This window comes from Melozone crissalis, unplaced genomic scaffold, assembly GCF_028551555.1.
Source record: "Melozone crissalis strain CALT ecotype California unplaced genomic scaffold, PUWL_Pcris_2 ptg000057l_1, whole genome shotgun sequence".
In the NCBI taxonomy this organism is placed as follows: domain Eukaryota; kingdom Metazoa; phylum Chordata; class Aves; order Passeriformes; family Passerellidae; genus Melozone; species Melozone crissalis.
Genome location: NW_026535835.1, coordinates 5,208,331 through 5,222,962, shown reverse-complemented (window position 1 = coordinate 5,222,962; position 14,632 = coordinate 5,208,331). Strand labels below are relative to the sequence as shown.

At 39.7% G+C, this 14,632-nt stretch overlaps 1 protein-coding gene across 1 annotated transcript in view; it reads left to right on the top strand.

The window, feature by feature from the left end:
• The window catches only part of RABEP1 (rabaptin, RAB GTPase binding effector protein 1), a 44,845-nt gene that overhangs the window by 20,772 nt on the left and 9,441 nt on the right, over positions 1–14,632 (top strand). Inside the window, exons 4-10 of the mRNA XM_054287061.1 lie at positions 725–885; positions 6,256–6,369; positions 7,649–7,784; positions 8,550–8,728; positions 9,650–9,775; positions 11,943–12,410; positions 14,290–14,394. Of these exons, the coding sequence (XP_054143036.1) occupies positions 725–885; positions 6,256–6,369; positions 7,649–7,784; positions 8,550–8,728; positions 9,650–9,775; positions 11,943–12,410; positions 14,290–14,394 (1,289 nt within the window). The remainder of the gene's footprint in view (positions 1–724; positions 886–6,255; positions 6,370–7,648; positions 7,785–8,549; positions 8,729–9,649; positions 9,776–11,942; positions 12,411–14,289; positions 14,395–14,632) is intronic.

Here is a 14,632-nt window from a genome sequence, read left to right as displayed (position 1 = left end):
TTCCTTGTTATATTTGCACATTGCACAGCTGTTGACATTTCTGAGACAAAGGAAATGAACACAAGGATATGGACTGGTAACAGACTATTGCCACAAATGTGTTTTCTTAAAGGTTCACAGACAGGATCACACTATCCTGAGCCTAAAACCTGTCAGCTGTGGGCTGTTTTTCCATCACCTCATTGTGCTTTTCACCCAGAACAGACAAACCTTCATGTATATTGAGTACACAAATGTCTGTTTATTTATGATCTACACAGATACATGGGCCTAGATGAAGGCTCAGCTGTGCCAGCTGCTGTCCCTGTGTAAACAGGCAGCTCCTGAGTTGAGATGGGTAGTGTGAATCCTGGGGGAATGGAAACTATGTGAGAAGTTTGAGTTTCTTTGCATTTTGGAGTACCTTTTCAAGGCTGTAGTGATTTGTTTCAATGATGTACTTGTGTGCTGCTAAACAGGATATTAGTCATGTACATTACCTTGAAATTAGGAATTGCACAGTTTTTGGGGATTGTTTCTCTCTGCTCTGTTGATAGTACTAATTGAAATTTAGTTTCAGTTCTTTTACTTATGTATTTGGGTTTTGGGGCTGGAGTCTGAGGGAAGGGAGAGTTGTCCTAGTTTCCATTAATCTTAGGAAATCATTGAGTGGTTGGAGATGGACTTCCTAAAGCCCTGTTCTTTAACTTACATTGAAAAGAAGTTTTGAAATGCTGTTTTCTAGAGACTGTCCGTGACTATGAGCTGCAGTATCACCACAGGATGGAGCAGGAGCGGGCTCAGTGGAGCCAGTACCGCGAGAACATGGAGCGGGAAATTGCAGAGCTCAGGAGGAGACTGTCAGAGGGCCAGGAGGAGGAAAACCTGGAGAATGAAATGAAAAAGGTACATTGGAAACATTGGAAAGGAGCTCCTCAGTTTCTCTTTGAGGATAGGCCCCTGGGGTCAGGCTTGGGTTCATTGCTGTGGCTGCTGTAATTCCTCAGCAGTTCACAGAGCCTGGTGCTGCCAGCCTTTGTTCATGGAAGTCATCATGACCTAATCCATTTAAAGCCTTAAAAGCTTTGTTCCTAATTGTGTGCATTCAGTGAGAGAATTGCACCTGAGAAGATGGTAAAGTTTAGCCTTCAGCTTGTAAAAACAGGCAGCCTTGTCAAGGCACTTGTCATGATGTCAAATGAGCTCAAGTAAAACCACCTTTAGATTTTTCTGGGTTGACTGCAGTTTTATAAAGTTTTCTTTCCTCTTCTTTACTTTTGCTTCTTTCTCCAGCTCTTAAAAACTTAAAGTGCCCATTAAAATCTCAGAATATCTAAGATGTCTTTCCTCTTTCTCTAAAGTAAGCCATGTTTGTGCATCACAGTTCTGCTGCCTCCCTAGGAAGTACAGAACCTTGCTGTCACAAAACAACAGGCTCTAGATGATGAAAAATAATTGCTCTGGAGTATGGACAGATATTGTTGTAGTTATTCAAAGATCTGACACTAAGGAAAGTTCATAGATGAAGTAGATTGAAGTGCCTTGTCTTGAGTTTGAATTTTCTTTTTATTTTTTGTTGAGGTTGAAAATTTAATGTGTTTCAGACAGGAAGGAAATTGAACCTGTCATGATAGATCAGTACTTTATAAAATCTTTGTGTATCTTATTATAATAACTTGCATTTTCATGAATTTCTCATCTCAGCAGGCTTACCTTAGTCTTCAAGGTGTTCTAACACAAATTTAAAGTAGTGACTGAAATTCAATAAAGTAGGTTAACACCTGGTAATCTGCCACATCACTGCCTGTCCCTGTTCCTGCTTGCTGTCTGCAGAAGAAATGCAGTATGGAATACCACAAACATTCCACCTGAGAAACATTTTAGCTATTTTTTACTGTGTTGTAGCAAGCAATCAGTGTTAGTGTTGCAAAAAGGAATTCTTTTTCTGAGACTTAGGAAGAGGTTCCTGACTATTGCCAGTTGTAGTTGCATTATTGCTGTGGGACTGCTCTTCATGGAGCCCTGATTTCAAAGGTAAAAGTCAGGATAAAGCCTGTTCTAATCCCACTGCAGTTGTAAGACATTTACTGTTTTTAAGAAAAGGTTTTAGTCTTAAGGACAAAAAGACTTTGGTTGAAGCTGAATGGAGGTTCAAAACTGGATCAGTGAGTCTTGTAGAAACAACCCAGGAGATGCAGAGTTCACAATGTAGAAGTCCTGGCACTGCACTCCCAACTACCTGCCAATAAGCACTTCCAGAGAACAATCTCTTTCAACTGATTCATATTTTTAATCTGAAATTACTGATTGTGTAAGTTGAAATTGCAAGCTGCTGACATGACAGCACAGCTCACCTAAACTCAGTGGCTTTAGCAGAGATGTTCAGCTTAGCAGATAAACAGCATTTTCAACTATAGTTCTTTAAAAGGGAATTAAATATCCCTAAAGGAAAAGGTGATCGGTTTATTAATCTCTGGTAATAGGAGTTTGGAAAGCTTTCTAGCCTGTAAAGCAGAGGAGCATGTACCTTATGTAATAGGAGGGGGAGGGGGAAATCTGGTTTTCAGAGTGCAGCTTGAAATAATTGCTTAAACTGCTTTGCATGAGGTTTTAATCTTCTTTGTTATTATTAAACCTGTGAGGTTTTTCCTCAAGGAGACTAAGAATTAGATCAAAATTAGGAAGAGGACATTCAATTTTACCTAAAAACAAACAAGCAAATCCCAAGCCCATAAAAAGGTTTGCTTGGGCAGCAAAATAATGAATATTCATGTGTCAGCAGCCAGTGTGAAAAGAGGAGCTTTCTTGATCACTTGGGATGTGTTATTTGAAGACTTGTGATCAATTCCTCATGCAAAATGGCATTTGCAGCCAGCAATGCTTATACTCCATCTTTATGTGTTCTTTTGTCAGGAAGAGCTTGTCTGGTGGAACACATGCTCTTGTTTGCTTCTCCTTGTAGATACATTTCAGGCTGCAAATTGCTAATTTCTATAGAGAACTTGTCTGTTCTGTGATTTTGTATCATAAACCAATGATTTCTAAGAAATAATTTTCTAAGAAAACCTTGCAACTTTGCCTTCTTAATCTCCCTTCCCAACTCAAGAAAGGTGGATACCTTGACCTAATGATTAACATGCTCACCTAGTGATTAATCTTAGTAAACTTGGCAGTGATGTATAAAAATCTGTTTTCCTGTTGGGTTGTAGTACCAGAGAGGTCTGGGTTTTTTTTGTTTTCACAGCAGCTAAAAGCAATCTAGCACAGCAGCTTGTACTTCCCTGCTGGGGAATGACTGAGCTGCCTCTGGACATGGGGATGAGTTGTGCCCAAACTTTTGCCACTGGCAAAATATGACTTGGCTCTTTTTTTTTTTTTTAATTTAAGTCAGACCTCATTTTCTGTTCAGGAAAGGAACTGTTTTGCTCTTGGAGCTGTGATGAATATAAATATTCTTCTTAGCACAGTTGTGTCAAACTCTGAGTAGCAGAAGTCTGCAGAGCAGGTATTTTGTGTACAGCAGAGAGAGCAGCAAAGTACAAAGCTCCTCTTAGGAATTGTGCTTATTAGTCAGGAGAGGGGAAATTGGAAGGGAAGAGTAATCAGATTTTTGTGACAGAGTTGGCCATAAAATCTGATATACAGTAAGCTATTTTTGTTGGTAATGGTGACAAACAGTGGGATAAATTTAGAGAAGTTTTAAATGGTTTAGTCTTGCTTTAAAAAAAAAAAATCTTCAAATTGTGTCTGTGTGTTTTCCACTTGTCTCATTTTTAAGGAACAAGCTCAGGTATGATGTTACCTGGGATTTCTCCAGTCAGATGTTTGTTCCTCTGAAAATGACTTGGACTCATTTTTAGCATTATCTCTCCATGGAGTCATTTTCCTGCTGTGGTCTGCAGGTCCCTCAGTGTGTTCTGCAGCCCCTGTGCTGGGGGAAGCAGGTTTGGCTGGGGCAGAAGTGGTTTGGGTGCTTGGTTTTGGTTAAGGAATGAGTAAAGATGAGCTGATCGTGTGTAAGTGTGTAAGACTGTGGCAGTTGATAGCCAAGTTAAGTTTAATAAAAAGTTAAAAGGAAATAAACGTTTTAAGGATCACACCTCTGGAAGAGTCTGAATAACACCTCTTAGCACAGGAAATTTGGTGCTGTGGCACCTCTTGCCACATGTGACAGTATCTTTAAGTGGCATTTTTCAACACAACAGATATTCTCCTTTTAATAAAAGGTTGAGTGGAGCTTTAACCTCGATTTTGGAGTCTCAGTAATTCTGCTTTATGTCCAGAGCAGACCCAGGGCCCAGCATTCCTTTTGATAGCAAAGAGAGGCTGTTGGGAGTGTTTAGCTCAAGATCACACTGACCTTTAATAGGGATCCTTACAATATGTTGCAACCACAGTGTCAAACTTCAGCTCTGTTTACCATGCTGTAAAAGCTGGAGTAATTTTTCTGTATGTGAAATGTGATACAGTTTTGTCTTTCCAGTTGTTCACAGTCTGGTTTTGCTTTCAGAGAACTTTCTGACTGTTTCTCTGAACTACTTGGTTCCTACACAGGCACATTTGTTGCTCTGTATTCTGTGGTGAGCCATGTGAAACCAGGCTGGCAGTGAAATATTGCTGCAGTTATCCTGAATAATTAGAAAAGAATGTTCAATTCATTCTATGAAATGAATAGAACTGATATGATAAATGAAATATACAGCAATGCATGAAGTGGAACTCCTGCTCCCATTTGTTTGAAAAATGTGACTGTTGAGTTGCTGGCTGCAAGCACCAGGGTCTGGGTGTGTATGACAGTCACATGTCCCTGGTATTGAATTCACTGCCAAGTGACATCCCTTGCTTTCCTCACAGCTTTTATTGGTACTTCAGCAGTGACAAATGTAGCAGAAATAAATTAAATGTAAAGACATTTAATTTAGTGTTGTCTTCACAATTTTCTGTAAAGCTTAAAAATTGTAGTGCTTATATAATTGACACGTATTGCAATAACATTTTATTTTGTCTATTAATTTTAAGTTAGAAAACTTCAGTGATTAAAAATATATTCTATTTCTCTTCCTGAAAGTTTTGCTCAGAGTACAGTTGTCAATAAGCTCACCAGAAATTGAAAGTCAAATGAGTAACCTCTAAAACCTGCATTCTGGTCTAGTTTCAAAACCAGACATGAGTGTTATCACTTACTGTTATCATTTACTGTCTGTCTTTGCTGATGAGGTTATGAAAGGTGCCATCTTTTGAAACTCCAGCTTTGGGGCACAGTTCCCTGCCCTCCCTCCCCTGCTGAGTTCTTCCAGTAGAAGACAGAGAACAGCTGAGCCTTCTGAGCCTCTTGCACAAAGCCAGCCCAAATTAGAATGCTGGAATTCTCTGTGCCTTGGAGAGTCTCACTGCAGCAAGTATTTGAGTGTTTTGCTGGCTCCTGGGGAGGCTGTGGGAGCTGCTCCTTTCACTTGGAAAGTCTGCAGTGCATCCCTGAAGAAAAGGCAGAGCATTTAAGAAATGGGGATGTCAGGGCCACACGTTAATGTGCAGTTCTGGTTTTGAACCCTGAATGCTATGTCTCATCTTAATTCTTGCTATTTTTACCTGGTTTTCCCTTTTTTTCCCCCTTTCCTTGAAATAATCCTCTAATTCTGCTGCTCTTTGATCTTCTCAGAGCTGCTTTTTGAAAGAAATCATGGCATAAATTGTCTATATATAGTTTGAAATATTCAGTACAGTAACACCAAAACCTGATGCTCCATCAGTAGTAATGTAAAGTTGAAAAATTATCTTCTAAAAGAGAACTGAGCTACACTAGACATTACTGTGCAGTTCCATTTACTTTTAGCTTTTTGAGTAAGCAACTGCATGATCAGTATCTCATCATGCACTTCTTTTGGGTTTTTTCATATGTGCTATGTGGCAGCAGGTTGTGGGACAGTAAGGCCTTCAATAAAGGAAAAGTGCACATTGTTTTAAATGCTTGATCCATACATTTTCTCCCAAGCATCAAGAGTGATAAATTTGCTAACATTCTCTTTTAAAACAGATACTTGTGGTTTAACCCATACATAGACTTAAAATTTACTTGCCTTCTGTGAATGGAGTAATATCAGCTCATTGTCACAGTGATGGCTGCTGAGCTAAATTAATAGCAGTAAAGATGAGCACTGAAAGTGGAAGTTTAGTCAGCTTTTTTTGTTGATGTAGAGATTTTCTCCAACTGTCTCCAGTAAAGGGAACTGTTGTGAAATTCTGATGGTGCATTATAATTTATTGTCTGAACTTCAGGCTCAGGAAGATGCCGAGAAGCTGCGCTCAGTTGTGATGCCCATGGAGAAAGAGATTGCAGCCCTGAAGGAGAAACTGGCAGAAGCTGAAGAAAAAATAAAAGCAGCATCAGAGGTGAGGTGGAGCTCTAACTGGATCCTGATTTATATCTTGCAGCATGCTAGCTTGATGCAGACAAGTCAAATTTTATAAGAGGGGAAAAGGTGTATTGGGAAACTCTTCATGCCCTTCTTGTCTCCTGGAGCTCAAATATCATATTTGGGCTAAATATATTTTTGCATCTTTTTGTTTTGAGAGTTACACTATGTGTGTGTGATCTGGGTTTAGAAAAAAATTACACAGCTCCAGGTCCACTAATAATAGAAAAAGCTCTAAAAAATATCTGCTTTGCTCTTCTCCCAGCCACCTGGCCTTTAGGTTATTGGCACACTTGGAGCCACGAAGTCAGACTTGGCCATTTGAAAGGCTTAAAGGGCAGCAGATGGAAGGTTTGGTGTCCTAGGGCAGGAAAGCTGTCCCCACCATCAGTGGCAGGCACAGCCCAAGGCTGTCCTGAGCCCTGCCTTGGCGTCAGCGTGTCCCATATGAACAGCAGCTCTCTGCAGCCACTTAGGAATTGCCTGAGGGCTTTGGTTTTCTCTAAGATAAAACCTCCTGTGATTTCTGACTCAGCAAACTGTAAAACTGAATAATGCCATAAAGAAATCTTTCTTTTTGTTCCTTGTTCCAAGATGGAATCCATTTCTCCGGCATCAAGTCTGACAGATATTTATGTAGCTCTGTCTTATAAGGTTCTGCCTGGAGATTCTGCAGGACACTCATTTCTGCTATTAAAAAAAAAAAATTCACATCTATTTCTTCAGTATTTCTTGATAAAATTGCTTTTTGTTGATAGACTTTCCTTTGTTTTTGCAACAGTTGTTCATGAGTTGGAAAGTTTCTTTTCTTGTCTGCCCCCAAGTTTTCTCTCCTCTTAGGCTTACTTCAAGCTTGCCTCTTTAATTTTTTTTCTGACTACTCTGTTTTGAATTAATGAGTTCTTAGCTTATCAGCATTTATCAGTTATTTAGATCCTGCCTATCACCACTGATTACTTCACTGTCTGCTTTCCTGAGATATTTCCCTTTTCACCATCTGTGCTCAGTGCTGCTGTTGTGATCCAGCTGCTATAACTGTGACACACTGATAGGTTTAGCTTAGAATTTTAATGAGTAACTCATTCACAAGTAAATACAGGCCCTGCTTGCACATTGGTAGTTGAATATTTGGGATTTCTGCAAATAAACTGGTCCTTCAGCACCTGTACATTACCTGAACAGGCAGCACTATGACTTCTAACAAGAAGGAAATGTCTGACAGTGTTCCCCCACTGAGCTGGTTATTTTTTATTCAGGTTAAAGAACTGAACCATTATTTAGAAGCTGAGAAGTCGTGTAGGACAGACTTGGAGATGTATGTGGCTGTTCTCAACACACAAAAATCAGTCCTGCAAGAAGATGCAGAGAAGCTGAGGAAGGAGCTGCATGAAGGTACCCACCTAACAATAGTCCTTTGACTCTCTTCCACTGAGGATGCAAAACCCAGTGGAGCTGGGAATTCTTTTATCATTTCTTACATGAACTTGATGAAAAGAAATTGGCAGAGGGAAGCAGGACTTGTAAATGTGAAAGGCCATAAAATGTTTGTAGAAGAATTGAATGTGGAATTCCCTTATGTCAGAAAACCAGCAGAGTCATTCATTCCCTCAAGGCTTGTTGTTGAATATCTGCTAAGTTTTTAAAGCATTGCAAGCTTCATTTTTGCTGAAATGATTTTATGTGTATATTGTACTTGTGCATAATTATGATCATTATTTCCATAATGTATAGACCTGGCTCCCTGAGGTGTGGCAGTGCTGAGTGTGGAAATGTCCCTGTAGGGCACCACAGCCCAGTGTCACTGCAGAGGAGTGGAAACCAGGACCTGCTGCTGAAGCAAATAGGGATGTAGAAGACAGTTTTCTGAACCCACCTCTAAAAAAACCCAAACTGTTAGAATTCATGAATGAAGTTGAGGCTTTAGTCTTCTCCCTGGGAAATCTTGAACTGTCAGTAATATATCCCTAATCACAAGCCAAGTTTGGAAATTAAGAAAATGGTGTTTGAAATAAGACATTATTAACCTAAATAGTTGTTGAACAAAGCCTGACTGTTCTTAATTAGACCAATAATTACTTTTATTCCTGAAAATGCTTCTCTTTGGAAAAGATATTTAAATGCTTGTGGTTCAGAAGAATTTTTTCTCTGCTTGCATAGTTTGCCATCTGCTAGAGCAAGAGAGGCAGCAGCACAACCAGCTGAAACACACATGGCAGAAAGCCAATGACCAGTTCCTGGAGTCCCAGAGGCTGCTGATGAGGGACATGCAGAGGATGGAAATTGTGCTCACCTCAGAGCAGCTCCGGCAGGTGGAGGAGCTGAAAAAAAAGGATCAGGTTACCTGCTGCTTTCCTCTTTTGCTTTTATTAATTTTTTTTGTAATACTGTAGGTTTACTGTGGTGAAACAGGCATGGAAATCACATGTTGAGTGCAAGTGTGGTAATAGCTCAAAAAATGAGAACTGGCAGTTTGAACTGAAATCTCCCCTTTAGTGACAGCTGGCAGTTACAACAGACCCCATTTGGACAAGTATTTTAATAGTGGTGTATATAGGAGCTCTAATGTTGCCAAAAATTAAATGAAAATGTAAAAATATCCAGAAATTACTCTTGGAGGAAGAAATAGTCATCTGTGATGCCAAATGTCTGGGTTAAGGATGTCAGCAAGTTTCACTTCTTTCTAGGTTTTTTCAGCCTTCCACTACATATCCTATGCATAAATTAAGACTTTCATTTTAAATTAACTTACACAAGTGATTGTACATATTTACGACTTAGTGATTTATTAGGGTTTTTCTTGATCCCTTATATTCCATCATTTAGTGATCAAGGCACTTCCAGTTTCACTTTTTTTAAATGTTCATGCTTGTGTAAAGGCTGTTAATTGGTTTTTTAGGGGTAGATATGTTACATATTCATGGTCTATACAACAGCCAGTGTAACATATAGTTTTGTTACTTGCTAATCTTTATAATTAGAATTTTAAACTAACTTTTTGAATAAAACCATTCTAGAACATGAATCAGCCACCAAACTTGCCAAGTTCTCACTTCAGTCAGTTTGGGTGCCTTGTGAAATGAACACTGTATTTATTAACTAAATGAATATTTATGTGAAAACCACTGGGTTTTAACCAAAATAATCCTTTTTCAGTGTCTTCTTTGTAGCTTAGTTTATCATGAAAGCTGATATCATGACTAATATGGTGAAATTGAATCCTGTTTTCTGTGTATGCTCTGTTGACCACTGATTTTTAGGAAGAAGATGATCAGCAAAGGCTTAGCAAGAGAAAGGAAGAGAAGCAAAAAGATTCAGATGATGAAACAAAGGCTTCATGTTCTCTGGCCCCTGAAGAAACCCTTACCCAGCTCTCTAATGAAGAGGTAAAACAATTGAATCTTTTACTTGTGCTTGGGCATTCCTCAGGGTGTTCACTGCAAATACAAATGCAAAGTTACAGCCCTCTATTCTCTGTAGCTTCTAATCTTATTAGGCAATAAAAATCCACAGAGTTGCAGTTGAATGTATAAATCCTAATTAAGATTGGAAGACAATAGTGCACCATCCTGAGAGGTGCCATTAAAAATGGTAATTTACATTTTGTATTCTGGAGGTTAACTGCTGGTAGGTCCTCCTGGGATTTCTAAGCACGTTCTAACACACCTAAATGTTCAGGATTAAGGCAATTATATCTGAACATTCAACAAGAGTGTTGTAGCTACTTTGCTAATCAAATTGTTGAATTCTGTACTTAGCCTTTCTTAGGGTCCATTTTGGTTTTGTGAGTCAGATGAAGGAAAAATTAATAAAAACCCACAAAGTTTTTGTGCTACAGGACCTTATTTAACCTTCAAGAGACTTGAGTGAGCCAGTGTTTTGCCTGGTTTTTTATCATTTTTGAAGGGAAAAAAGTATATACTTTAATATATGTATTCTGAAGTAATTTTTTTATTTTTATCAAGGATTTATAACAGTTCAGAATGCAGAAAGACATTCAGAATCATGAGATCTAAATGTAGCTGAGATCTAGTTTTACCCTTTAGCCTATATTCACTTTCTGTTTCAAATACTGTTTGTATCTTCCATGTCCAGACATGCAAATGAGGCACATTGGTGAGGAACAAAAAATTTATATGTTGATGTTTTCTTTAATCTCAGTTCATAGCATATTCTTTAGTCCATCATTCCCAACACTTATTTGCTTCTAAGATTTATACATCATGGAAAATTTATATTTTGAGGAGCATAATTTTCAGAGTGATTTGGGTTTGTATATGTGTTTGGTTTTGTTATTTATGACCTTTTTAGCTGTTCAGAATATGTTTTATATATTGTAATCAGTCATTCATCAGTTCTTACAACTTGTTATAATTTGCTATAGCTTCTAAGATCCTCTCTCTTGGGCTGTTTGCAATACAAACAGATGATTTGTTAATATTGTTTTGGTTATCACAGAACAACTGTAGCCTGAAAATGCAGTTTTATGTAAGTCTGTATTCCCTTGACTTTTTTATTATGAACTTGTATATATACATGCAAATAGAAATATTCCACCTAAAAATGATTAAAACAAGGCATTTACAACAGTCATAAAGCAGTAGTACATTATATATACATTCTATATTATATATATATATATTATAGGTTACAAGCACTTATATGAAGTGCCAGCAGCCTGCTGGTCTCTGGACCTATTTCAGAAATGATAATTTTTCTCAAGAGCCTGGTTCCAGTGTTACTTCCTTATGTGTCTAATGGCAAAGCAGAAGTGCATAATATTTTGGAAGGTATTTTGAAAGCAGTCATGTGCTTTTTAAATAAAGCATTACTGCTCTCTTTTCAGTGCTACAAAAAACAAAAATAGATCGAGAGGCTCCATGTGCCTGATGCACATCACAGGACAATTTGAGTGGCTTTTGGTGCTGGCATTCCCCAGGATACCTTTGGGTCTAAGCCCAGCCTTTTCCCTTTTCTTTTTTTTAATGTACAAATAACATTGTGAAGAAAATATTTTGGTATTTTGTTAGACACACAAAGCAGAAGAGAAAAATAGAAGAGCAACATATACTTGTCGATATGGAGTATATTTTAAGTATATTTTTCTCTGTTTATTTTTGTGTTAATGGAAAGTGTTTTGTTTTATGAAAAACTTCTGAATTTCCTTTTGGAAGTGGAGTATTTGCCTTCTATTGTGTAGATTATGGTTGCAGAGGGAATGGTGCTAGTACATCTCTTCAGGGGAAGCATCTTGCCTCACAAATTGGAAGCTGGAAGGTGACCGTGTCCTTGCTTGTCTGGCAGGAAGGTAGTCTTACAGAAGCACTCTGTTAACAGCAGACTTTTTAAAATTGTTTTATTTGTTTTTGAATTTTAACTGGTTCATTTCAGTTCTCTGTCCCTTCTTCTGTGACCTTAAACTTAAAAAGCAAATGTTCTTGCCCAAGAAATTTAATCTTGCCTTTGCCATGCCTTGTTATTAGTGTCCAGCATTGCTCCTGTACCACTAAAATGGAGTAAATATTTGTTTTATTCCTTGATTTTCAATTCCAGGTGCATGTGAACAGCACCCATGGCTCAGTCCATTCCCTGGATGCAGACTTGCTTCTTTCCTCTGGCGAATCCTTCAATAAACCAGACACTGATATGTTTAAAGATGGACTTAGGAGAGCACAGTCAACAGACAGTCTGGGCACATCTGGATCCTTACAGTCCAAAGCTTTAGGGTACAACAACAAAGCAAAATCTGCTGGGAATCTGGATGAGTCAGATTTTGGACCACTTGTTGGAGCAGATTCAGTGTCTGAGAACTTTGATACGGCTTCCCTCGGATCCCTGCAAATGCCCAGCGGGTTCATGTTGACCAAAGATCAGGAAAAAGCAATCAAAGCAATGACACCAGAGCAAGAAGAGACTGCTTCCCTGCTCTCCAGTGTCACCCAGGGCGTGGAGAGTGCTTATGTGTCCCCCAGTGGGTACCGCCTGGTCAGCGAGACAGAGTGGAACCTGCTGCAGAAGGAGGTGAGTCCCCCTGCCCTGCTCCTCCTCCTCCTCCTCCTGGGCTCTGCCCAGAGCCAGCTGGGGAAGCAACAGCTCACATCCAGGGCAGATGTTCACTTTCCCCTCTTGGAATGCTTCTGTGGGTGAAACACATCCAGTATAAGGTGGATGAGCTGGCCCTGCCCCTGGGACAGGCAGCTTTACTAAACACTTTGGATTTTGAGGAGGTGACTGTGGAACTCAGTATTGCCTGAGAGGGGGGAAAAAGGAGGGAGAACTTCAGGAGAAAATGGGAGGTTGAGGAGAGGGCATTATAGTGGAGCTGGGGATGAGTAGGAGGCAGAGAGGAGCAGAAGCAGCAGAGCTGGGGGTGCTGCTCTGTGTGCTGGGGGGGTTTGCTGAGGGCTGTGCACTTTGGAAATGAGCAGCCAAACTATACCCAAGTGGAGTATAGTTTGGCTGCTCATATATGTATATATACGCTATATATATATATATATATATATATACACTATAGTATATAGTGTATATATATATATATATATATATACACTATATATATATATACATATATATATACACACACTATACACAGAGTACCCCAGAAAGGCTCCAGGAAATTGTTGGGGACTTGCATCATCACAAACCCATTTCTGAGAGCAGCAAGCAGTAGATTAGACTGAACCCTGGCCCAGTTGCGCTGTGGATGACCAAGGAAATTGTTGCTTCTGGGTGTTCTGTCTGTCAGTTTTCAGCAGCTTTATATGATGCCAGTTCAAGGCTTGTATTTTTTTGCTGAAAAGTGGAGTATTTGGGGTTTTTTGCTGAAAAGTGGAGTATTTGGGGTTTCCTGTGGTTTTTCTTTCAGAGGAAGGAGCAACACTTTAGGAGGGCGAAAAATTGGGGAAAGATAATAATCCATACTGGGTGAAAAGGGAGACAAGATGGGAATAAAAAAAAGAAAATAATGTAGTGAAGGAGAAAAGGCCAGATGAAATGAAGAACTGACTTTTTTTTCTCAATTTGTTGAAATTTAACTTAGTGCAAATCATTGTTTAGGAGGTCTCTCCAAACCTGTTGTAAAGTTGCTTTGTTTTTGTTGTTGTTTTCCTACTGATTTGCCATATCTGGAGAAATTACAGCATCCTGAGCTCAGAGCTGAGTTAGATCCTTACTCTGAGGGTTCTCTTGGCCTGTTTACATTTTGGTGACACTTTAGCCCTGTCTCAGCATCCAGAACAGAAATGCAGCTTCCCACATGTTCTGGAGGCAGGAGCACACACTGGGGTGTGAATGCCTCTTGCTGTGGGTTGGACATGGAGAAGCAAACACAAGCACAGATTCAGCTCAAACTTGACCTGCAGCTGGAACTTTGATAAACTTCCATTTATCCCTTTGTCCAAAACCACTGCAGTTCCAGCAGGACAGCAGATTTACTCTTGCTTTCCCTGCTGCCCTCCCCAACACTTATTTTCTCCTCTCCTGTTTGGTTTCTGTTTGTCAGAAGAACACAGCAGTGACTTGATGAACTCTTTGTGTTTTGGCTTTTTGTTTTACTGGTGGGACCCATGGCAGGAAAAGCTGAAATCCCCCAGCTGATTTGAGTTATCCTTCACTTGTAGAGCAACTCAATCCTGCCTTTACATGATTCTGCCACTCTTTTGTCTGCAATGCTTTGTGGCCACACCACACCTGAGTGTGTGGAGCATTCCTGCATTCCCTGGGGACTCCCCTGGCTCAGGGCAGGTGCTGACTCTGTGTCCTGTGTGTGGCATTCCTGCATTCCCTGGGGACTCCCCTGGCTCAGGGCAGGTGCTGACTCTGTGTCCTGTGTGTGGCATTCCTGCATTCCCTGGGGACTCCCCTGGCTCAGGGCAGGTACTGACTCTGTGTCCTGCAGGTGCAGAATGCAGGGAACAAGCTGGGCAGGCGCTGTGACATGTGCTCCAATTATGAGAAGCAGTTGCAAGGGATCCAGATCCAGGAGGCTGAGACCAGAGACCAGGTGGGAATTCTCTCATTGCTTTAGCCAGGTTTTTGTAGCTTTTTGAACTACTAAGGGTTCTGTTTTATTCATTGGTTTTAATTGACCACTATCAACATACTGGATAACTTGACATAACTTGATTTGTTATTCATGTGTGGTCAAGTACATGAATTTCTTAGGGATTCACCTTGAAGAACCCTTTATTTGATGCTGTAAGGCCATGCACTAGTGTTCTATAAAAAGTATTATGCCCATG